Source organism: Artemia franciscana, chromosome 14 (assembly GCF_032884065.1).
Source record: "Artemia franciscana chromosome 14, ASM3288406v1, whole genome shotgun sequence".
Lineage (NCBI taxonomy): Eukaryota > Metazoa > Arthropoda > Branchiopoda > Anostraca > Artemiidae > Artemia > Artemia franciscana.
Genome location: NC_088876.1, coordinates 25,527,981 through 25,552,328, shown reverse-complemented (window position 1 = coordinate 25,552,328; position 24,348 = coordinate 25,527,981). Strand labels below are relative to the sequence as shown.

The window sequence follows — 24,348 nt, the reverse complement described above, 5'->3', positions numbered from 1 at the left end:
AAAATATACCTGACTTACGAATTAACTTACGTAACGAACTTCTATATTCGTAGGTTCTTATCACGTATATAAGGGGGTTCCCCCCTCGTTACTACCTCGGTCTTTACAAAAAAAGCTTAAATTTCGTCCCAATTCCTTAAGAATCACACGGTCACAAAGACCGTAGAATAAATTGTTGAAATTAATAAAATCACTTCAGCGTAAAGAGCGAGGTATTAGGAGGAGGTGAACCCCTCATATGCGTGATAATTTCTGTTTGTTTTAAGTTTTAATGCTGTTCCTTACTTTCAGTTCAACAAACATTTACATATTTATTTTTTCATTGTTCTTTTAAAAAAATGCTAAAAAATCCTGCGTCCCCTTCATGGAAATTTTCTTTCCCCATGAAAAATTCCTCCGTAGAAAGTTTCCCCCGTATAACCCCCTCCCCTCAACCCCTCCTCCGGTCAAAAAAATCCACCTGAAAGCGTCCGTACACTACCCAATAACCATTATGTAGAGAACCAAAATGAAACATCCATTAATTCAAAGACGTTTAGAAATTACATAAAAAAAACTAGTTTTTTTTAACTGAAAGTAAGGAGCGACATTAAACCTTAAAACGAACAGAAATTACTCCGCATATGAAATGGGCTGTCCCCTCCGCAATCCCTCGCTCTTTACGCTAAAGCTTTTAATTGTTTTAAAAAGCAGAATTGTGGCAAAGAGCTTTAGCTTAAAGAGCGAGGGATTGCGGAGGGGACAACCCATTTCATGTACGGAGTAGTTTCTGTTCGTTTTAAGTTTTAATGTCGCTCCTTACTTTCAGTTAAAAAAACTAGTGTTTTTAATGTAATTTCTGAACGTTTTTGAATTAATGGATGTTTGATTTTGCCTCTCTACACATAAATTATTACAATGAAATTTGCATATTAATTCGTTTTTTGGCTTAATCGCTTACTCTTAGTTTTGATCAGACGATTTTGAGAAATAACGGGTGGGGAAGGAGGCCTAGTTGCCCTGCAATTTTTGGTTACATAAAAAGGCAACTATAAATTTCAATTTTTAACAAATGTTTTTATTAGTAAAAAATATACTTAACTTAAGAATTAACCTACTTAACAAACTTTTGTATTCTTAAATTTTTATTATGTATATGAGGGGGTTTGTGCCCTCGTTAATACCTCTCTCTTTACACTAAATCGTAAGTTTTGTCCCAATTCTTTAAGAATGACCCGTGAATCAGAAAGGCCGTAGAATAAATAATTGAAATTACTAAACATACTATAGCATAATAAGCAAGGTATTTATCTCCTCCTAAATACCTCGCTCTTTATGCTAAAGTATTTTTGGAACCCCTCATATGTGTAATGATCTCTGTTCGTTTTAAGTTTCAATGCTACTCCTTACTTTCAACTGAAAAAAAAACTTTTCTATGTTTATTTTTTCATTGTTTTTTTTTTTATAGTAATCTTAGAAAATCTTGCGCCCTTTTCGTTGAATTCCTTTTCCCCCATGACATATTTCTCCAAGGAAAGATCCTCCCACATAGCCCCCTACCCTCATCCCCACCCCTAAAACCAAAAAAAAACCTGAAAACGTATGTACCAACCATTATTATATGTAAACACTGGTCGAGGTTTGTAACTTGCAGCCCCTCCCCCAGGGACCGTGGGGGAGTAAGTCATCCCCAAAGACATAGTTATTATGGTTTTTGACTATGTGGGACAAAATGGCTATTTCAAAATTTTGATTCGTTGACTTTGGGAAAAAATGAGCGTGGGAGGGGGCCTAGATGCCCTCCAATTCTTTTGGTCACTTAAAAAGGGCACTAGCACTTTTCAATTCCGTTAGAATGAGACATCTTTCGACATTCTAGGACCACTTGGAAGACACGATGACCCCTCTGGAAAAGTAAAAGAAAAAAACAAACAAACAAACACGCACCGTGAGCTGTCTTCTGGCAAAAAATATGAAATTCCACATTTTTGTAGATAGGAGTTTGAAATTTTTGCTGTAGGGTTCTCTGATACGCTGAATGCGATGTTGGGATTTTGATTAAGATTCTGTGACATTTAGGGGGTATTTCCCTCTATTTTCCAAAATAAGGCAAATTTTTTTCAGGCTCGTTACTTTTGATGAAAAAGACTAAATTTGAAACTTGTGTATTTAAAATCAGCATTAAAAGTCGATTCTTTTGATGTATCTTTTAGCATCAAAATTCCGCTTTTTAGAGCTTCGTTAACTATTAAGCCGGGTTACCGCGTTACCACGAACTGTTTGACTGGTCAAGGTTTGTAACTTACAGCCCCTCCCACGGGGACTGTGGGGGAGTATGTCGTCCCCAAAGACAAAGTTATTAGGTTTTTCGACTATGCTGAATAAAATGGCTATATCAGATTTTTGATCCGGTAACTTTGGGAAAAAATGAGCGCGGGAGGGGCCCTAGGTGCCCTCGAGTTTTTTTGGTCACTTAAAAAGGGCTCTAGAACTTTTCAATTCTGTTAGAATGAGCCTTTTACAACATTCTAGGACTACTGGCTCGATATGATCACCCCTGGAAAAAAAAACTAAAAAAAACAAACAAATAAGCACGCATCCGTGATCTGTCTTGTGGCAAATAATATAGAATTCCACATTTTTGTAGATAGGATCTTGAGACTTCTCTAACAGGGTTTTCTGATGCGCTGAATCTGATGGTGTGATTTTCGTTAAGATTCTATGATTTTTAAGGGGCGTTTCTCCCTATTTCCTAAAATAAGGCAAATTTTCTCTGGCTCGTAACTTTTGATGGGTAAATATAAACTTAAAGAAACTTAAATATTTAAAATCAGCATAAAAATGCCATTCTTTTGGTGTAACGATTGTTATAATAATTCCGTGTTTTAAAGTTTTGGTTATAGTTGAGCCGGGTCGCTCCTTAGTTCGTTACCACAAACTGTTTGATCATGAGTAGCAGCACTATTATTGTAGAATTTATATTATTGGCACTTGCAGCATTAATGTGGAACTTTTATGGACTGTTGAGGGGAATTTGGGGCTTAATCAAGACATAGCGTAAGCACATCCAGATTGTCAGAATAACATTTTCAACTTTTTGAGAATGGTATCAAGTTTATTTATCAGGCAAAATTAAGGATGTGCAAAATAAATCACACAATACTATTTGTGTCTAGATTTACGAAAGGGTGTGTGTTACCGAAAATTGTTGAAGAATTTCCTCCAACATATTTATAGTAATTTAAACTACAGAGTTTTATTAAAAATAAAACTAAAAAGATTAAAAATCAAGCTAAATAATTTTCCAAGTGGAAAAGAACCAAATAACAGCCATAAATAAATTAATGAACCGAATTAAACGAACAGAGATTAAACGAACAGATTAATTAAACTAATTAAACGAATTAAATTAATCGAATTAATTAATTATTAACTAGTTAATTAACTAATTAATTAATTATTAAATACATTATTAAGGTTTAATTAAAATAATTGAAAGTTTAATTAAATTAATTAAACGAACAGAGGTTAACCAAACGAACAGAGATTAATAACTGATGGGTAACTGAGTCAAACTCAAGTCGAGCAAAAACTAAAAATGAGTGGGGTTGAACCCTCCTATGCTTTCTGAGGATCAGAATATAATTTGTATTTATGCACTTGCAAAGATGTACATAGTCATTGCAAAATATACGGTGAATAAGAGCTCTTATTATAAAGCTTCATAAGTTGGCTCATTAGAGCTTGACTTAGCTATACACAGAGACTTATGATTGCTACTTAGCTATCGTGGCTTTTGCTTTTAGTTCAAAAAGTGTATTTTCTTCCCAATATTCCAGAATCTATACGAGCCTTCAGATAAATATCAAAACATATTTTTATTTCCTTCCCTGCTCCCCTATTATTGCCAGTATTTTCAGTAATTATTGCCACTAATTGTAGATGCTACTACAACTACTAACACTACAACTGCTCATGCTACTAATACTATTAATGTAACAGCTACTACTACTACCACTACTACAACTACGACTAAAATGACTATAATGAAAAATTTACAGGTAATGTTAGGGGTGTGGTAAATTCAATTGATAAGGCAGGTCATCAAGGGAAGTGAATGTATTATAAAGCTTCATAAGTGGGTTCATTGGGGCTTGACTTAGCTATATACCCCCCCCCCCCCCTATTAATGCCAGTATTTTCTCTCTGAAATATTAGAGAGTATATTCCTATACTTAACAGCACAGATAGTGGAGAGGCAAGGGGCATTCATTGACGCATGGTAAAGATGTTCTCTGGTTAATACTTGCCTTATATGGTTTGTTTCTTAGAATCACTTGGTTAGATTGTTTGCCTTGGTTCTTAGAATCACTTGCCGATTACACACAACCCCTATTTCAAAATTCTGTGCTCTGTGAGGTGCCATAGTCGTAGAGTTATTGGTGCTATTGGCATAGTCGTACAGCTATTGGTGCATTATTATTGTTAAGTGTTTTGATGGACAACCTGTCTTGGCTTTTTCTACAATTAGCCAAGACTTGATGCCCACAACTATTCCATTTTAATTCAAAAATCAACGGACTCTAGTTCGTCATTGCGGAATGACATGAGAGATGTAGCTTAAGTGGGAGATGTTAACGTCAGCAATGAGGGAGGGGGGAATTAATACTAGGTTTTTCTTCTCACTGAATTGGACTATCTGTCTTGGCTTTTTTTACAATTAGCTATTACTTGTTGCCCACAACTATTCCATTTTAATTCAAGTAGGCCTTTTAGCTGAAAACTTGAATTGTGAGTATATCCAGAAAAAACAAGAAAGAAAAAAAAGTTACGCAAATATTTCGCAATAGTATTTTATTTCACCAATAATAATGTTTAATGCTTTTTATGAAGTTTTGAGCCATTCATTACAGCACTTCATACTTTTTTCGCATGAGACATCGACAGTATTCCTTGGGGCTTAATAAAATCTAAACTTGAAAAGTAGATCTTATAAGAAACACCGTTCGCCGATATCAACATCCAGTATAGAAGTTACATTATAGAAGTCCAAGTATAGAAATATTGAAGTATAGAAGAATACAAGTTTTTAGATGCTGTTTCTGCATTCTTTCTTCTTACGTCATTATTTACGATTTGATAAGGTTAACTAGAATAAACATTTGCTTTGAATTCTTATTCTTTGCTAAAATAACCCAAACCATTCGTTTTTATCCTTATCCTAATTGATGATTGTAAATTACCTAATTAGTATTAATTAGGAAATTAGGAAATGACCTAATGGTAAAATAAACAACGGCATAGTTATCAAGATGATAAGTCTGAAGTAACCATTAATTATATTGAATTTATACAGTATTTTTTTTTAAATGCTATACGGTGGTATGTACTTTTTTTCTAAGTTTTGTGTGGTGTTCCCACAATGTCTTATTTTGCTAGGTGGGGTCGTATTCAGGGAAAGGGATAGGCAGGTCATAATGTCATAAGTCAGACGAATGATATTCAAATCATAAAGAAATTGCTTAAAAAAAAGTTTAGGGTTATTAGGGGGAGGGGGTATTGGCTTTTGAAGATGACTGGCTGAATGTGCGCCAGAGAGTTGAACTGTGCAGCAAACAGAAAATTCAAGGAGGTTATAACGCTCTCCACTCCAACTAGAAGGTCAATTACTTTTACATAGTTCTCACTAAAATTGGTGGGAGCTCTATTTAATAGTTTTCTAATATCAGTACCTTCCTAAAATAAAACAACTAAATGCAAAGCTCAATAAAGAGTTCCTGTATATAATTTAGTTCCTGTATATACTTTTTATGACTCTTGTCATAAAAACTTTTTAAATTTTTTATAAATGGACAACTTGCATAGCTTACAGCCCTTGTCCTGGGGGCTAAGGAGGCTTTGTCGATCACAAAAGTATTACTTTTTGCCTTTGGATTATATTGAATAAAATATCTTGGTCAAAATTTTGATCTGACAAATTTGGAGAAAAATGAGTATGGGAAGACTGGTTGCTCTCTGATCAATATTGACCAACTATTTTATTTAATATACTCCAAAGGCCGAAATATAATGCCTTCATGATTTGTTAATACCTTTGTGAGAACTTTCAGGTTGAAATTGAATGAGCTCCCTCCGAAGGTTATGAGCCCATTCCATACGAATTGCGCCTTGAACAAATTATAATAGATAATAAATCATAGAAACCTTAATAGCCCCCTAGTTTAAGGAACAATGTACCAGTGCATCTGATGCAATCCTATTCCATGTAATTACTACGCTGTTATTTTATTGTTGTTTTTGAGTAATTCAGACTTAGACAAGGAACCAGAAATAAGTTTAGCTTTGCATTGTTGGTAAATTCTAATTACCACAGATTGAATTTATTTTGTTTTTCCATCAATAGAGAATTTTATGTTAGTCTCTTCGGGAGACCTAAAACAAAGTGAGTATAGGGCAACCAGGCCGTCACATTACCTTTTGTGCTGTTGTTTCTTCCAAAAAAAAAAAAAAAAAACGATATAATTTCAAAGTGGCGAATATGTTCAACATCAGCAATTTCTTAGGATCGAACAGTGGAATTCAATTTAGTGAATATTTTGACGGTGTGTCGAAGGGCCGTCTTCAGCACAACACCAAATATATATAAATATTATATATATATATATATATATATATATATATATATATATATATATATATATATATATATATATATATGTATATTTCGTGTTGTGCTGAAGACAGCCCTTGGATACAGGGTCAAAATATTCACTTAATTGAATTCCACAAGTATCTTTAAAGTTCAAGTATATGTGCGGATACTAAAATAAAACAATATTCGTAATAGATATGACTTAGAGGTTGAACCCGATCATAAAGAAAAGAAACCTAATGTGAAGGGTCATTCATACTGCTTCAACCACTACTGCTTCATTTTCCAAGGAATATAATTATTCAAGCGGAGCGAAACGTAAACGATGCATTGTTCTTCAGATTGACTATAGCAAGTGTAACTGCGTTAAGTAGAGATACCTACAAGCACATTATAAACACTGAAGATAAGCCGATTAGGGCTGTAGATCATAGCAAAATCCATCATCTGCAAATGTTGAAAATATAGTAATTGCTAAAATATTCAATAAAATCAAATTCTTCTTGTGAAGAATTTGTAGCTCAGACCGGGAACAGCGATGGTCAAAATCCGTGAAAAAAAAAATACGTGCTTTACACCTAAAGAGTTTACTATGATCAAACAGTTCGTGGTAACGAACTGCAGTAAGGAGCGACCCGGCTCAATAGTAAACAAAACTCTAAAAAATGGGATTTTGATACCTATATCAAAAGAATCGCATTTTAATGCTGAATTCAAATATATAAGTTTCATCAAGATTAGTTTTACCCAACAAAAGTTGCCTCATTTTCGAAAAAAGGGGGAAACACCCCCTAAAGGTCATACAATCTTAACGAAAATCACACCATCAGATTCAGCGTATTAAAGAACCTTGTTGTAGAATACAGATTACGGATGCGTGTTTATTTGTTTGTTTTTTTGTTGTTTTTTTTTTGTTTTATTTCCCCAGGGGTGATCGTATCGACCCAGTGGTCCTAGAATTTTGCAAGAGGGCTCATTCTAACGGAAATGAAAAGTCCTTTGGGTCCCTTTTTAAGAGACCCAAAAAACTGGAGGACACCTCCCACGCCAATTATTTTCCCAAAGTCACCGGATCAAAATTCTGCGATAGCCATTTTATTCACCGTAGTCGAAAAACCTTATAACTATGTATTTGGGAGCGACTCACTCCCCCACAGTCCCCGTGGGGGAGGGGGGCTACAAGTTACAAATTTTGACCAGTGCTCGCATATAGTAATGGTTATTTGGAAGTATACAGACGTTTTCAGGGGGATTTTTAGGTTGGGGGGGGGGGGGGGGGGATTGTGGAGAGGGAGATATGTTGGGGGAACTTTTCTTGGAGGAATTTGTCGTGGGGGAAGAAAATTTTCATGAAGGGAGGGCAGGATTTTCTAGCATTATTTAAAAAAAAACAATGACAAAATAAATATGAAATTGTTTTTTCAACTGAAAGTAAGGAGAAGCATTAAAACTTAAAACAAACAGAAATTATTATGCATATGATGGGCTCACCTCCTCTAATACCCCGCTCTTTACGCTAAAGCAGTTTTAGTAATTTCAACTATTTATTCTACGGCTTTTGTGATTCAGGGGTCATTCTTAAGGAATTGGGACAAAATTTAAACTTTAGTGTAAAGAGCGAGGTACTGACGAGGGGATGAACCCCCTCATATCTATATATATAAAAATAAGTTGTCTGTGTGTGTGTGTGTGTGTGTTTCGAGTGACGTCATGTTTGTTTGTCGACTGACGTCATGTTTGTCGACTGACGTCATTATAAGGATTAAGCTGTATGCGTCATGAAGTTGTTTGTCGACTGACGTCATGTTTGTCAACTGATGAAATTACATACCGGGACACTGGGACACAAATGACGACCGGAACACAGGGAATATAAATGACGACCGGGAACCTCAAAGAGAAATTACAGACTGGGACACTCGGTAAAACAGCAATAGTAAAGAAGCGTAACGCTACCACCATCGAAGTAGATAACCAGTGGGTTGTTCCATATTCCCCATTATTATCAAAAACATTTAATGCACACATAAACGTTGAATACTCTAACTCCGTAAAGGCAATCAAATACATATGTAAATAAGTCAACAAAGGCATTGACATGGTAGTTTTTGGCTTGCAGTCCGAAATCAAAGATATCGACGAAATCGTACAATATCAGGCTGGAAGATACATAAGCAGTAATGAAGCTGTTTGGTGAATTCTTTCATTTCCAATATATGAACGTAGTCCAGCTGTTTTTCACTTAGCGGTACATTTACAGAATGTTCAACGTATTTATTTTTCGGAATCCAACGTGCAACAAAGAGCCCTGAATCCACCGGATACAAAGTTAACTGCTTTCTTTTCGCTATGCAAAAATGATTCTTTTGGAAAAAAACTGCTGTATACTGAAGTGCCTTCGTATTAAACGTGGAATACTAAAAATAAAGTATTTGAACGTCGAAAACAGGGTAAGTCAGTCGACGGCCAACCTACCATCTTCAAAGATACCACGATAGGAAGACTCCACACCGTTCACCCCAATCAACATGAATACTTCTTTCTACACCTGCTTTTGGTGAATGTACCCGGTCCGACGTCCTTTAAGTATTTGAACACTGTTAACGGTACTATACATGACACTTACCGTATGCCAAGCTCTGAATTTATTGGAGAATGACCAACACTGGGATAACTGCATCAATGACGCGTGCGGAACGTCAACTCCAAGTCAAATTCGTGCATTGTTTGGAATCAGTCTAACAACTTGCTCTCCTTCAGCTCCTACAGAATTATGGGGAAAATATAAATCGAAAATGTCCGAAGATATACTCCATCGAAAACGGTTGGAGACGTCAGATATGACTTTTGATTTTACATCAACAATTTATAACTACACTTTAGTTATTATAGAAGACTAACTGTTGGGGTGGCGCTTCGCGCCACCCCAACACCTAGTTGGTGGGGCGCTTCACGCCCCCCAAGCCCCCCCGCGCGCGTAAGTCGTTACGCGCCATATTAGTTACGCGCCATTGTAGTTGTATCCCTGTGTCCCACCTGTGAATATAGATAGATTTATATATGTGATTCAAACTACGTAAAAATTGCGAATATACAACATTCTTGGCTTTCCCACTACTGGGAGCTTTCCGTTTCCAATTGCCAGCAATTGATCTGAAAATGTTTGACCAGAGTCATCGTTTTGCAATCGGACACGCATATTTGTAGTTAATTTTAATATTTTTACGTGTGCCCATAAATTAGAATTTTTCAGGCAAGCATTCATTTCGTCTGCAGGAGTTAAACTACGTAAAAATTGCGAATATACAACATTCTTGACTTTCCAATTGTCTGTGCATATACAAAGCCGTATGTACTAATAATGACGTCATATGCAAACGCTCTTTTTACAAACAAACAAACATGCATACCCAAAACTCGTTTTTATATAGATAGATAGATAGATAGATACAATACAAATTAACTGCGTAAAACTTGCGAATATACAACATTCTTCGCTGTCCAATTGTCGCTGCATATAAATAGATTGTCAGGTTTACCGACCCTCGAACATGCAAAGTACAATTGTCCATGGGAAAAACAATCAGTATTAAGATCTATACCACATTTTTCTAATGATTGACCTTGAGCTTTGTTAATGGTGATTGCAAATGCTAATCGAATTGGGAATTGCAATCTTTTAAATTGAAAAGGCAGATCCTTTGGAATCAGGGGGATGCGAGGAATAAGAACAGCCTCACCCTCAAAGGGCCCTGTCAAGATTGTGGCCTCTATTAGGTTTTCCATTGTTTTTTTTTTACGGCAAGTCGCGTGCCATTGCAAAGCTTTGGTGGGTTGATATTTCTTAAAAGTATTATTGGTACGCCTATTTTTAGTTGTAGCACGTGTGGTGGAAACCCTGAAAGATCTATGGAATTTAAAAATTCAGATGGATAATTAACCGCTTCATTTGGTTCCAAAACTGTGTCGACTGACTTTGTAAAGGACTGCCTGGTCTCGAATCTTGGTCAAAACAATATTGTTGATTTCGTGGACGTCTATATGTTTGGGTGCGAGAATCGCTCTTTCACTTAGCCATTTATTATTTTTATAATTTTTTAGAATATTCGGAAATACTTTTTCAATCAATTCATTTTTGGACGTCACTAAATTACAGAAATCAGCAGGTAGTTGTATACGTCCTGAAATTGAGTCTACTGGGAGCTTTCCGTTTCCAATTGCCTGCAATTGATCTGAAAATGTTTGACCAGAGTCATCGTTTTGCAATCGGACACGCATATTTGTAGTCAATTTTAATATTTTTACGTGTGCCCATAAATTAGAATTTTTCAGGCAAGCATTCATTTCGTCTGCAGGAGTTGATCTAGGTATTATAGGTAATGTTTGCCTGAAATCTGCCGCAAGCAATATTAATGTGCTGCCAAAGGGTTTCGACTTCCCTCTCAAATTTTTCAAGCATTGATCCAGAGCCTCGAGCGATTTTTTGTGTGCCATTGTGCACTCATCCCAAATAATAAGTTTGCATTGCTGCAATACTTTACCCATCCCAGATGATTTGGAAATATTGCACGTGGGAGTTTCTGTAGAATGCAAATTCAGAGGCAATTTCAAAGCGGAATGAGCAGTTCTTCCACCAGGCAGCAATGTTGCGGCTATTCCGGACGACGCAATTGCCAACGCTATATCATTTTTTGATCGAATTGATGCCAGAATCAGTTTTATCACAAACATTTTACCAGTACCTCCTGGCGCATCCAAAAAGAAAATTTCTCCAACGTTGTTATCGACACAATGCATTATCGTATCATAAATGTCTTTTTGTTCCGACGTTAACTTGGAAATGTTATTTTGTACATACGACAATAGATCACTCGTACTGTAACTTTGTTCACGATCCAATTCTACACACGTCGAAACAGCAGCGATACGGTTAGGTGAAGGCATTCCCAAATCCTGAAGAGGTTTGTTTGCCATACGTACGCACAAATCTTCTATAATAACTAAAGTGTAGTTATAAATTTCTTATGTAAAATCAAAAGTCATATCTGACGTCTCTAACTATTTTCGATGGAGTATATTTTCGGACATTTTTGACTTATATTTTTCCCATAACTCTGTAGGAGCTGATGGAGAGCAAGTTGTTAAAATGATGCCAAACAATGCACGAATTTGACTTGGGGTTGACGTTTCGCACGCGTCATTGATGCAGTTATCCCAGTGTTGGTCATTCTCCAATAAATTCAGAGCTTGGCATGCACTACGGTAAGTGTCATGTATAGTACCGTTTACAGTTCTCAAATACTCAATGGATGTCGGACCGGGTACATTCACCAAAAGCAGGCGTAGAAAGAAGCATTCATGTTGATTGGGGTGAACGGTGTAGAGTCTTCCTATCGTGGTATCTCTGAAGATGGTAGGTTGGCCGTCGACTGACTGGCTTCACTATGAAATGCATATCGCCGAACCTTTGTTTTTTTAACTAAAATCTGGTAGGCATTGATGACCTTATCCAAGTCAAAATCCCAAACCCAATCATCATCGCTATCATTTTCAGTTTTGATATGTTTTGACTCTCGCTGTCCAGGTGGATCTTCATCTAACTGCGCGGTTTTGCGTTCTTTAGCCTCAAGCCTGTTTCCTTGCTGTTCTTTTGATTCCTCGGCACGCTTTCTTCTCTGACTTTCTCTATCAGCAGCAAGTTTTTTGGCATAGACTCTTTGAGCATCTTCATCGGCTTTTACCATTGTAAGTTCATCAGTCATTTTAAACTTAAACATTAATAGATTTCTACGTGAACATATATGTCTTAAATATCTTTAATGGCGTCACCGTCATAGCAAAAATGACAACAACTAACTTCATGACGTCAGTCAACACAGAAACATGACGTCACCTGACAGACAGACACACAGACAGACAACTTATATATATATATATAGATTTGTGCGTATGTATGGCAAACAAACCTCTTCAGGATTTGGGAATGCCTTCACCTAATCGTACCGCTGCTGTTTCGACATGTGTAGAATTGGATCGTGAACAAAGTTACAGTACGAGTGATCTATTGTCGTATGTACAAAATAACATTTCCAAGTTAACGTTGGAACAAAAAGACATTTATGATACGATAATGCATTGTGTCGATAACAACGTTGGAGAAATTTTCTTTTTGGATGCGCCAGGAGGTACTGGTAAAAAATTTGTGATAAAACTGATTCTGGCATTAAGGGAGATTTCAGGCAAACATTACCTATAATACCTAGATCAACCCCTGCAGACGAAATGAATGCTTGCCTGAAAAATTCTAATTTATGGGCACACGTAAAAACATTAAAATTAACTACAAATATGCGTGTCCGATTGCAAAACGATGATTCTGGTCAAACATTTTCAGATCAATTGCTGGCAATTGGAAACGGAAAGCTCCCTTTCCGTTTTCCAAATTGAGTAGACTCAATTTCAGGACGTATACAACTACCTGCTGAATTCTGTAATTTAGTGACGTGCAAAAATGAATTGATTGAAAAAGTATTTCCGAATATTCTAAACAATTATAAAAATAATAAATGGCTAAGTGAAAGAGCGATTCTTGTACCCAAAAATATAGACGTCCACGAAATCAACAATATTGTTTTAACCAAGATTCGAGACCAGGCAGTCCTTTACAAGTCAGTCGACACAGTTTTGGAACCAAATTTAGGCGGTTAATTATCCATCTGAATTTTTAAATTCCGTGGATCTTTCAGGGTTTCCACCACACGTGCTACAACTAAAAATAGGCGTACCAATAATACTGTTAAGAAATATCAACCCACCAAAGCTTTGCAATGGCACGTGACTCGCCGCAAAAAAAAAACAATGGAAAACGTAATAGAGGCCACAATCTTGACAGGGCCTTTTGAGGGTGAGGCTGTTCTTATTCCTCGCATTCCCAAGATTCCAAAGGATCTGCCTTTTCAATTTAAAAGATTTCAATTCCCAATTCGATTAGCATTTGCAATCACCATCAACAAAGCTCAAGGTCAATCATTAGAAAAATGGGGTATAGATCTTAATACTGATTGTTTTTCCCATGGACAATTGTACGTTGCATGTTCGAGGTTCGGTAAACCTGACAATCTATTTATATGCAGCGACAATTGGACAGCGAAGAATGTTGTATATTCGCAAGTTTTACGCAGTTAATTTTTATTGTATCTATCTATCTATCTATCTATATAAAAACGAGTTGTGTGTATGCATGTTTGTTTGTTTTTAGAAAGAGCGTTTGCATATGACGTCATTGTAAGTACATAAGGCTTTGTATATGCACAGACAATGGGAAAGCCAAGAATGTTGTATATTCACATGTTTTACGTAGTTAAAAACACATATATAAATCTATCTATATTCATAGGTGGTACACAGGGACACAACTACAATGGCGTGTAACTAATATGGCGCGTAACAACTTACGCCCACGGGGGGGGGCTTGGGGGGGCGCGAAGCGCCCCCACCAACTAGGTGTTGGGGTGGCGCTTCGCGCCACCCTAACAGCTAGTAAAGTATATAAGTATTTAGTCTTTTGTGACTCAAAACCATTGGAGTTTCGGTTTTTAGTAAAAACGGCAAGTTTTTGTTCAGTTTTTTGTATGAGTTGTTTGACAGAAGGTGCTCTTGAATATGAAGGGTGGAAGAGGGGATTTAAAAAATCAAAAAATTATAGGGTCATAATTTTCACAGTTTTAAAGGTTAAAATGCATGGAAAGTTCACTTTTGGAAAATTCTAGTCCCCAAGAAAAATTTGTTTTGGTGGAAAATCTATCCCATCACATAATTCTTCTCTAAAACTGTCTGTATACTTTCTAATAACAAGTACTGTACGTAAACAATCAAGAATTTTTTTAACATAAATTCCTTTCCCCAGAGCATGTAGGTGTTTAGGTTATCCTCAAAAAAATACTTCGGAGAAAAAGAGCCAAGCGAGAGGGTTTTACTACCTTTAAATTTTTGGTTACTTCAGAGGGCACTAGAACTTATATGAATAACTCTTTGCCCGGTGCTCTAGAAATGTTCATTTGATAGTCTCTGGGAAAAGAGAATCAGTACACCTTTGTCATCATTCTTTTGACAAAAAAAAAGAAAAAAAAAAAACAAAACAAAAACAAAACTCCTAACTTTTGTGGACCTATCTACAGTAGGGTTCTCTGATATACTGAATCTGATGATGATATTTTCCTTTAGACGGCAGGACATCTTTGGGCGTGATTCTTTGCACTAAAATTTAACCATTTTCTCGATACTTTAAAAATGACCACAGGAACACAAAGACCGCTAAATTGGAATAAAAAGATTTTATACTGCATTAAAATGCTTTAGTGTAACAAGCGCAGGGTAGAAAATTGGGTAGGTTCTGTTATTTATGGAATTATTCTTATTGATTTTAAAATTTAATGTTGCTCCTACTTTTACTTGAAAAAAAAGTTTTTTTTCAAATTTCCTTTCCTACTGTTTATGTAAATAAGACCTTCAAATTTCCTCCCCTAATCTATTAATCATTCCTCCTTCTAATAAAAGGTTCCTTCTGAAGAGTCACACCTTAACTGTCATCTATATATATAAAAATAAGTTGTCTGTGTGTGGATCTGTGGATGGATCAGGTGACGTCATGTTTGTTCGCATATGACGTCTGAATTATTTCACACTAATACAAAAGAAGAAAAAAACTAAAAAAGGTAAAAACTACAAAAAAAACTAAAAAGAAAAAAAACTAAAAAAGCTAAAAAACTAAAAAAAACTAAAAAAAGGTAAAAATCTAATAACTAAAAAAAAAACTGAAAAAAATAAAAAAAGGCAAAAACTACAAAAAAAATAAAAACTAATAAAAAAACTAAAAAAGCTAAAAAACTAAAAAAACTAAAAAAAAACTAAAAAAAGGTAAAAAACTAAAAAAAACTAAAAACTAAAAAAGAAAAAAACTAAAAAAAAGGAAAAAACTGAAAAATAAAAGAGAAAAAGAAAACTAAAAAAATATGAATAAATATATATAAAAATAAGTTGTTTGTGGGTTATGTCTGTCTGTCTGTCTGTCGAGTGACGTCGTGTTTGTCCGCATATGACGTCTGAATTAAAAACTAAAAAAGCTAAAAAACTAAAAAAACTAAAAAAAGGTAAAAAACAAAAAAAAACTAAAAACTAAAAAAGAAAAAACTAAAAAAAAGGAAAAAACTGAAAAATAAGAGAAAAAGAAAACTAAAAAAATATTAATAAATATAAAAAATATAAATATAAATATAATATAAATTAGCAATCAACAAAGCACCGAGACACAAATGACGACCGGGACACAGGGAGTATAAATGACGACCAGGACATAAGTAAAAAAAAAACTAACAAAACTAAAAAAATGGTAAAAACTACAAAAAAACTAAAAACTAATAAAAAAACTAAAAAATCTAAAAATCTAAATAAACTAAAAAAGAAAAAAAAGAAAAAAGGAAAAAAATAAAGGAGAAAAACAAAACTAAAAAACGAATGTATATACAGACCGGGACACCGGGATACAAATGACGACCGGGACACAGGGAATATAAATGACGACCGGGACACAGGGACACAACTACAATGGGGACGCCGGGGGGCACAGGGGGATATAAATGACGACCGGGACACCGGGACACAAGGAATATAAATGACGCCCGGGACACTCAAAGAGAAATCACAGACTGGAACACCGGGACACAAATGACGACCGGGACACAGGGAATATAAATGACGACCGGGACACAGGGACATAACTACAAAGGGGACGCCGGGGTGCACAGGGGGATATATAAATGACGATGGCGACTCAGGGAATGGTCGATTAGCAATCACCATCAACAAAGCTCAAGGGCAATCATTAGAATCATGAGGTATAGATCTGAATACGGATTGTTTTCCCATGGACCATTATATGTTGCATGTTCAAGAGTCGGTAAACCTGACAATCTATTTATATGCACAGACAATGGGACAGCAAAGAATGTTGTATATTCGCAAGTTTTACGTAGTTAAAAACATATATATATATATATATATATATATATATATATATATATATATATATATATATATATATATATATATATATATATATATATATATATATATCTATCTATATTCACAGGTGGGACATAGGGACACAACTACAATGGCGCGTAACTAATATGGCGCGTAACGACTTACGCGCGCGGGGGGGCTTGGGGGGGCGCGAAGCGCCCCCACCAACTAGGTGTTGGGGTGGCGCGAAGCGCCACCCCAACAGCTTGTATATCATAAAAATAGTGTTTTTAGAGTTTGTAGCCTCCTATGCAACACAAGTGGTGAAAATTAAGAGCTAACAAATTATAATTTTTTTTTTAACATTAGAAAACTTTAATGTAGCAAGCAAAAGTTAAGAGATTGAGAAAACACCTCTGATTTATGGAATAATTTGGGTCTGTTTTAAGTTTAATGGAAAACATGCTTTTAAACTTAATTTCTGATGATTTTTGCAAATAAGACCTGAAAATATATACCCTCCTCCTTCGTGGACCATTTTTCCAACCTATAAGAAATTTCAGCCTGCCGCATTTTTCTTAAACTGAATTCGTGTCTAATAAATTCTAAGCTGTATTCACAAGCTGATGCTCAAATTCAAAATATTTAGAAAAAGGTTTTTCACAAAAAAAGGTATTTTTCAAAACCAAGGGGAATATATTTTACCCCCATACCCACCGAAAAAAATATAGCCTTGTAGGTATCCATTGAAGGAACTTTAAGTTGGATTTATTATTTCAATATCTATTGATCTTTTAACTGCATTTTACTTTACCCTTGTGAGCATTCTATAAAAATAACTTTAGTTAAAGATTTATTATTTTAACGTGTACAAATTTTTTTAACTGTATGTGCTTCCATCTAGGGACCATTAAATTGTTCTTCATAGAATGTTTTGCAAAACTATGTAGAAATATATGTACAGAAAATAGTGTCACCCCCGATTATATCATCCTAAGCTGGACACATGCGCAAGATCTTATTTTTGGTGGGTGTGGGGTAAATTTGAAGAGCAAAAACAGTGGATAAATTATGTAAAACATTTAAAAAACAATTTAAAGGGCCTAATGATCGCAAGTAGGCTTACTTTCTCTGCCCTCTGTTTAAGTACTTGAATGCTATGTATTTTATAACAGACACCCCTGATTACATAATCCTAAGCTGTACACATGCACAAGATCTTATTTTGGTTGGGTGTGGGGTAAATTTAAAGAGCAGAAACTATGGATAAATTATGTCAAACATATAAAAAACAATTTAAAGGGCCTAATGACCACAACTATTCTTAAAATCTTTCTGCCCTCTCTTTAAGTACCTTAATGCTAGACATGTTTATACGAGATATGAGATATACATTTATTAAGAAAAGAAAACAAACACTATTCGCCATTCGCCTGCCAAGAAAGGGAATAAGCAGACACATTTCACTTATTTAGAGAAATGTTAATGTTCCAGATTTTTTTATATATTTTAAATTATAACAAATTTTCAATGGAAATGTTAAATTCTGGATCCCTCTAAAATTAAATATTCAAGCTTCCAGAATTGTAAACAAAGTAAGAAAACTCTCATAGATTAAGTGGCACGCCTGTTATATAATTTAACAATGCGGCAATAGCTGATAATCTCTGGCGGTCCTAGTTTGAATTGTACCAGAATGGATGAATTTCAAGAAATGATTTTCTTAAAAAAATTGTCTATATTGTTTTGTGTTTCTGTATTTTTTATGTTTCTGTGCATCTTTATTCCTTCGAAAGAATAATTAAGAGAAAATATTGGAACAATGGCTCTGTTACTGGCAGGCTACTCAGCTGCAACAAACAAAGCTGTACTGGACCGGTATTTGAACCTGTCTCAGCCAGAACACAAAATTCTAGCAACTTATGTTTGGATTGATGGCACCGGAGAATTCATCCGAAATAAGACCAGAACGCTTGATTTCCATCCCAAGCATTCATCAGGTATTAAATTTGAAAAAATTTAGTTGGCAAACGCTTCCCAAAATGCTATGTTTTTCTGTTGTTTTTTTTCTGTTTTCTTTTTTTGTTATATGTTGTTTTTTTTTGCTCCTGTAGCTTCTGTTCAAAATGTCTATGATCATCTGTTTATATTACAATGTGCCCTCGTAGTAAAATATAGTCAAAGACTAAAATTCTACGCGCTTATGTAAAGTATGTGACAATTAACACTGGGTTAAGGATCCAAATAATAAATGTGGGGAAAAATTAGCATTTGGATAGATTAAACAAACTCATGCACAAAATTAACCGAGACGTGCGTAAATTAAGCAATACTTCTACAGAGATAAGGTTCTGTCCCCAAATATCCTGAAACAATTTCTGATCTGTAATGAAATTGTGTTTTTGTTACTTAAAGATTAGAAAAAATAGGTATTGAGAAAGAAGTTATCTTCTATTATTTCAATTTTAAGTCCTATATAAGGAAACCCTTCAGTTATAGCGTTTGGCTTTAAGGGTTACGTTTCTTTGTACTGGTTCTACCTCTGAACCTTTACTTATATCTTTCTTTGATCTAAATTTGAATAAATTTAATACTCTATTAATTTAGCCTTTTGCTTACTTACTTAAAGCTCTTGATAGGCAGCGACGTAGAAGTAACCAGACTTCAGCGCCGTTTTTAGTCTCCAGAGTGAATCGATTGTGGATGACATCTCGCCCATCTCATACCTGGTCTACCTCTGAGGCGTTTCCAGCCGTTTGCAGTTGGATTGAAATCGAATAAAAGTAAGGCAGTTGCTTCAGTGGGTAGACGACGTAAATGACCGTGCCAACGCATCGAGCAGGACTCAAGCTGTTCGGACAGGAGAGGTAATTTAAAGGACCGGAAGATATCCGTGTTCCGTACCCTGTCGAGCCACCAAACGTGTTCGATTTCGCGGAGGGGTTTTGCCTAGACAGCATCTACCCTCATCCTCTGCGATTGAGTCAAAGGCCAAGTCTTTGACAAGTACAACGTCACACTTGCTACTGAGGCAGAGTAGATACGGGCTTTCGTGAGACGACTTATCTGGGGTCTGTGGAATATTGTTTTCAGCAGGCAGACGGAAACGGCTTTCGTCTTTGCCACCCTTGCTGATATTTCTTAATGCAGATTTCCGTTTGAGTAGACAATTGAACTGAGGTAAGCAAACTGCTTGACTATCTCAACATCTTGGCCAAACACACTCTATAGTTGGCAAGGGGCTGCATACTGTCTTTTCCACAGGCAGGATTTTGGTCTTGGTCCAGTTTACATTTAAACAAAGTTTTTTTGCAGTAGATTCTAGCGCCTCCAGAGCAGTTTTGATGTCAGTGAGATTTTCGCATACTATCGTCAGCAAACTCAACGTCTGACAGAACTCCTCCAGCAAGATCAATGCCAAAAGGATGCGCTTGCAGTGTTTTTTTTAGAACGTGGTTCATTTGACAGTTAAAGAGTTCGGGAGCAGTAGTGAAGCCTTGCCGAACACCGTTTTTAATTTGAAAATGTGGGGAGAGCTCGCCATTTACAATGCCAGCACTTTTGGTCTTATTGTATAGTTCTTTGAAAACATTGACATTTTTCTTAGGTACACCAGCAGATTGAAGGATCAGCCAAAGTGACTGTCTGTCGACAGTGTTTAAAGCAGATTGAAAATCGACGAAGGTAATGTTTGCCGTCAGTTTATATTCTAGAGTTTTCTCTATCAGCTGTCTAATTGTATTGATTTGCTCAGTAGAGGACCGGCATGAGCCCAGCTTGCTAGTGGTGACAACGGAGACGGAGGTACTTTGTTGCCCGCTTGAGGAGCAGCATGACGAAGAGTTTGCCGGTTACCAAGAGCAGAGTAATTCCACGATGATTATTATATTCTGCTTTATTTTCTTTCTTCTTATAGACTGGCACAAGTAAGCCTGTCCTCCAGTCTGATGGTATCATTTCAGAGCGTCACACAGTATTAACAGCATTTGTAGCCAGAGGGTCATGGATGGACCACTTTTGTTAAGGAACTCTGACGTCAGGCTACATACTCCTGGCTGCTTTTTTGTTCATCAGCTCTCGTACTGCAGCTTTAATTTCTTCTGCTGTAAATTCAGTGCCATTGGGGCAGGTGATGCATTGTAAGCAGCAGCAGTAATCTTGTCGTCAATTTGGTCGGGTGGAATTGAGTTTAGTAGCTTCTCAAAGTGGTGTTCCCACTTGCGGAGGCCCTGTGATTTTTCGTAAATATGTTTGCCACTGGCGTTGCGGTGATACGATGTAGCTTGAGTGTATTGACCTGAGAGCTCACGGAGGATCTTATATGTGGATATAATTTCCCTTTTTGGTGGCCTCTTGGAGATCGCGTGCTTTTTCGTCAATGAATTTCTTACGGTCTTTGTGCATCAGAAGGTTGCACTCTTTATTTAATGGCCTCTACGCTGCCATGTCCCCACGAAAGCGGGCTTCCCCTCTGCGATCAATAATGGCAAGGGACTCGCTGCTGATCCAGCATTTATCTTACGCTGCTTCATTCTAGCAACACTAGTTACAGCTGCAAGAGCATTCTCTTTGAAGAGCTCCTATACTCCTTAACTATCCTCGCACTGCGTAAGGACCTCAAATCTGTTGGATATTTCGACCTGATACTGCTTAGCCAAAGTGGGGTCCTTCTGGACACGGTAGGTATCAATTTTCCAAGGTGTCTTGCTAGTGTCTGTAGCTTTTAGGCAAAGCCTGATTCTGGCTTCAACAAGATGGTGATGGGTGTTCCCAAGTTCGGAGCCGCGATAGGTGTGACAGTTCTGTACAGACGACAGCCATCACCAGCGTATGATGATGTAGTTGATCATCTTCTTTGTCTACCCATCATTGCTATACCAGGTGTACTTGGCTATGCTGGGTCTCTGAAACCATGTGTTTGCAATATTTAGATTGTGGGTGAGACAGCATTTCAGCATTCTCTCTCCGTTGTCGTTTGGGCTATCTACTGTTACGGGTCCAACGACAAAATCCCACAGGCCAGACTCATTGGATATGCTAGCTATCATCTCTCCTAGAAAGACGAGGTAGTCATTTACTGACGTGAGAAAAGAAGACAAGAGTATAGAAATCAACCTTATATTCTTCCTCGGCTTCATTTGTGGGGGCGTAAAAGGTGATGATGGTTATTTTCTCATGTTTACCATTAAGCATTGCTCTCAGGAGCAAGGGTGTTACTGATGTGAATGGCAGGAGGAATTTGCTTGCAGCGCTGTTCAGCACTAGGCCAACGCCTCCTCGTTTCTGGTGACCACCAGACAAGTGCAGCGTGCACCGTTCACCCATGTACACCTCACCGTCCCCAGACAGATATGTTTCAGTGATTCCAGTAATCGTAACTTTGTATTTATTTAATGCTTTGGCTAACAGGGACTTTGAACCGGGCTGGTTAAGCGTCAGAACATTCCAGATGGTGACATTGATGCTACCATGGTCAACAATCTTCAGAGGGATTCGTCCTAGGTGATCCTTGGCCAAAAAGGGTTTGAGATGATATATCCGAGGCTGAATTTCTGCTTCAATTCACAGCAAAAGAAGTTTTAGTTGGAGGACTGACAACTCAACCATCCCTAGGTGCATTCGGTTCTCCGATGGCTTGCCAGATATCCAAAGGCACGTGGAGGTCACCCTTCATGCACCAATTTGCATGGGAACTAGGTCCCAACGAGCACTATTACCTCCATTACCATTACTTCCATTTAGCGTTCTGCATAATTGTAAATAGCTTTCGAGTCCGGCATCTCAGCAGTGTTTCAAGTTCAGCAGCTTCTTTCCATCCTAGGATCATATCAATTAGAGTATATACTTTTTTCTGCAACCATCGTTTTTTTTTATTATAGTACCCTGTTTTCAAGAATTTCCTTTGTGTTGTTTAAAGCTTTGTGGCTTTAGTCCCTTCTGAATCAGGCTCATAAGGTGGGTTTAAGCACCCCCTATAATCTAAAGGTTTTTTTTTCCATTATTTTTTACTATCCCCTTACAATTCAGAAACGCATGTTTTTATTTTTACTTCCCCTCCTTCAAAATTATGTGTATACATTTTTGTGAATGTGCCTGTTTAACCTACTTTGCAAAATATTTCCGGGTTTCTTGTGCTGAACGCCTTATTTTTATCTTAACAAACCCGTTAACTGTTTTTGTATTATAAGCTAATGAAAAATGTACGTGAAAACTGCCCAGAATAATAGGAGCCATCTCCTTGAGTCAAAATAGAATTATAATGCTGAACTTTCCTGCCTCCTAGTGTCTGGATTTAGCCCCAGAAACAACACTTAAGTTTGGTGATTTTCTTTGGTCTCAAATTGGCATTATTTTGTATTATGGAGATATAAACACAAAAGTAATACTACCCACCTGAAATACCGAACTTTGTACATAGACCGGAACAACAAGGAATCTAACTTTTTTTGGAGAGGGACTTGGGGGGGGCGCATGATCCAACAAGAAGCAAAAGATAATGTAAACTTTCAGTGTAACAAAATAAGAACTTGGTTGTTACTTTTTATTTTTAGTGTTAGTATAGAAGAAAGAGTAAACTAAAATGATGTTTTAGGGTAGTTTAAAAGGGAAATCTTGTTCCGAGATGGCTGGTTTTCACACTCAATTTCTGTTAAATATCGTACACTAATGGACCGATATAGTCCTATGACAAATTCTAAGTTTATTTAATATGCTGCTTATTATTATTTTCTGTATTTATATAGGTAATTTTGCAATTTACCACCTCTTATAAACAAAACATTATAATACGAAATTTTTGCTCCATTGCTTTCAGAAAATTTCTGTTTACTGAGCTTGAAAATTTTCTTCCTTTTTCAGAACATACCAGTCCTCCTACATCTTTACTTTTTTTAAGGCATTATATATATATATATATATATATATATATATATATATATATATATATATATATATATATATATATATATATATATATATATATATATATATATATTTCAGAACTACCAATTTGGATATTTGACGGCAGCTCTACTTATCAAGCAGAAGGAAGCAATTCAGATGTATACTTATATCCATGTGCAATGTATCAGGACCCTTTTAATAAAGGGAAAAATAAAATTGTCCTTTGTGAGACTTATAAATACAATAAAACCCGAACAGGTAGGATATGCTATGTTTATCTGTTTCCTTAAATTGTTTTTGTAATTGATTTTGTTATAAGTATATATATATATGTACATATGTATATATATATACATATATATATATATATATATATATATATATATATATATATATATATATACATATATATATATATATATATATATATATATATATATATATATATATATATATATATATATATACATATATATATATATATCAAGTTTGACTTGAATATTCGATATATTTTTTACTCGTTTCAATATTTTATTACCTGTTATCCGCATGTTTGCTTTGATTGTTCATTTAATTTCTAAAAAAAAATAAAAAATTGTAAGATTAAAACAATAGAGCAGGTAAATTTTGAATACTGAGATTTATTAAAATTGGCAGCATTACAATTTTATTTAGTTTGTCTATTTCTTTCTCCTCCTCTTGATTAATATAAAGAGTCATTTTTATTTTTTTCAATATTTTTGACAAATTGGATTACAGTGTTCAAATGCGTTTTAATATACAAAATAGGCTCC

The 24,348-nt window shown here is 35.9% G+C and overlaps 1 protein-coding gene across 2 annotated transcripts in view; it reads left to right on the top strand.

Moving 5' to 3' along the window:
• LOC136035499 (glutamine synthetase-like) overlaps positions 1 to 24,348 on the top strand; it is a 66,077-nt gene that overhangs the window by 15,875 nt on the left and 25,854 nt on the right. Inside the window, exons 2-3 of one of the 2 annotated variants that reach the window (XM_065717331.1) lie at positions 18,448 to 18,651; positions 23,651 to 23,812. In XM_065717331.1, coding sequence (XP_065573403.1) covers positions 18,474 to 18,651; positions 23,651 to 23,812 — 340 coding nt within the window. In that variant the 5' untranslated portion in view covers positions 18,448 to 18,473. Of the gene's footprint in view, positions 1 to 17,044; positions 18,652 to 23,650; positions 23,813 to 24,348 lie in introns of those variants that run through there. The other variant, XM_065717330.1, reaches the window with a different exon arrangement.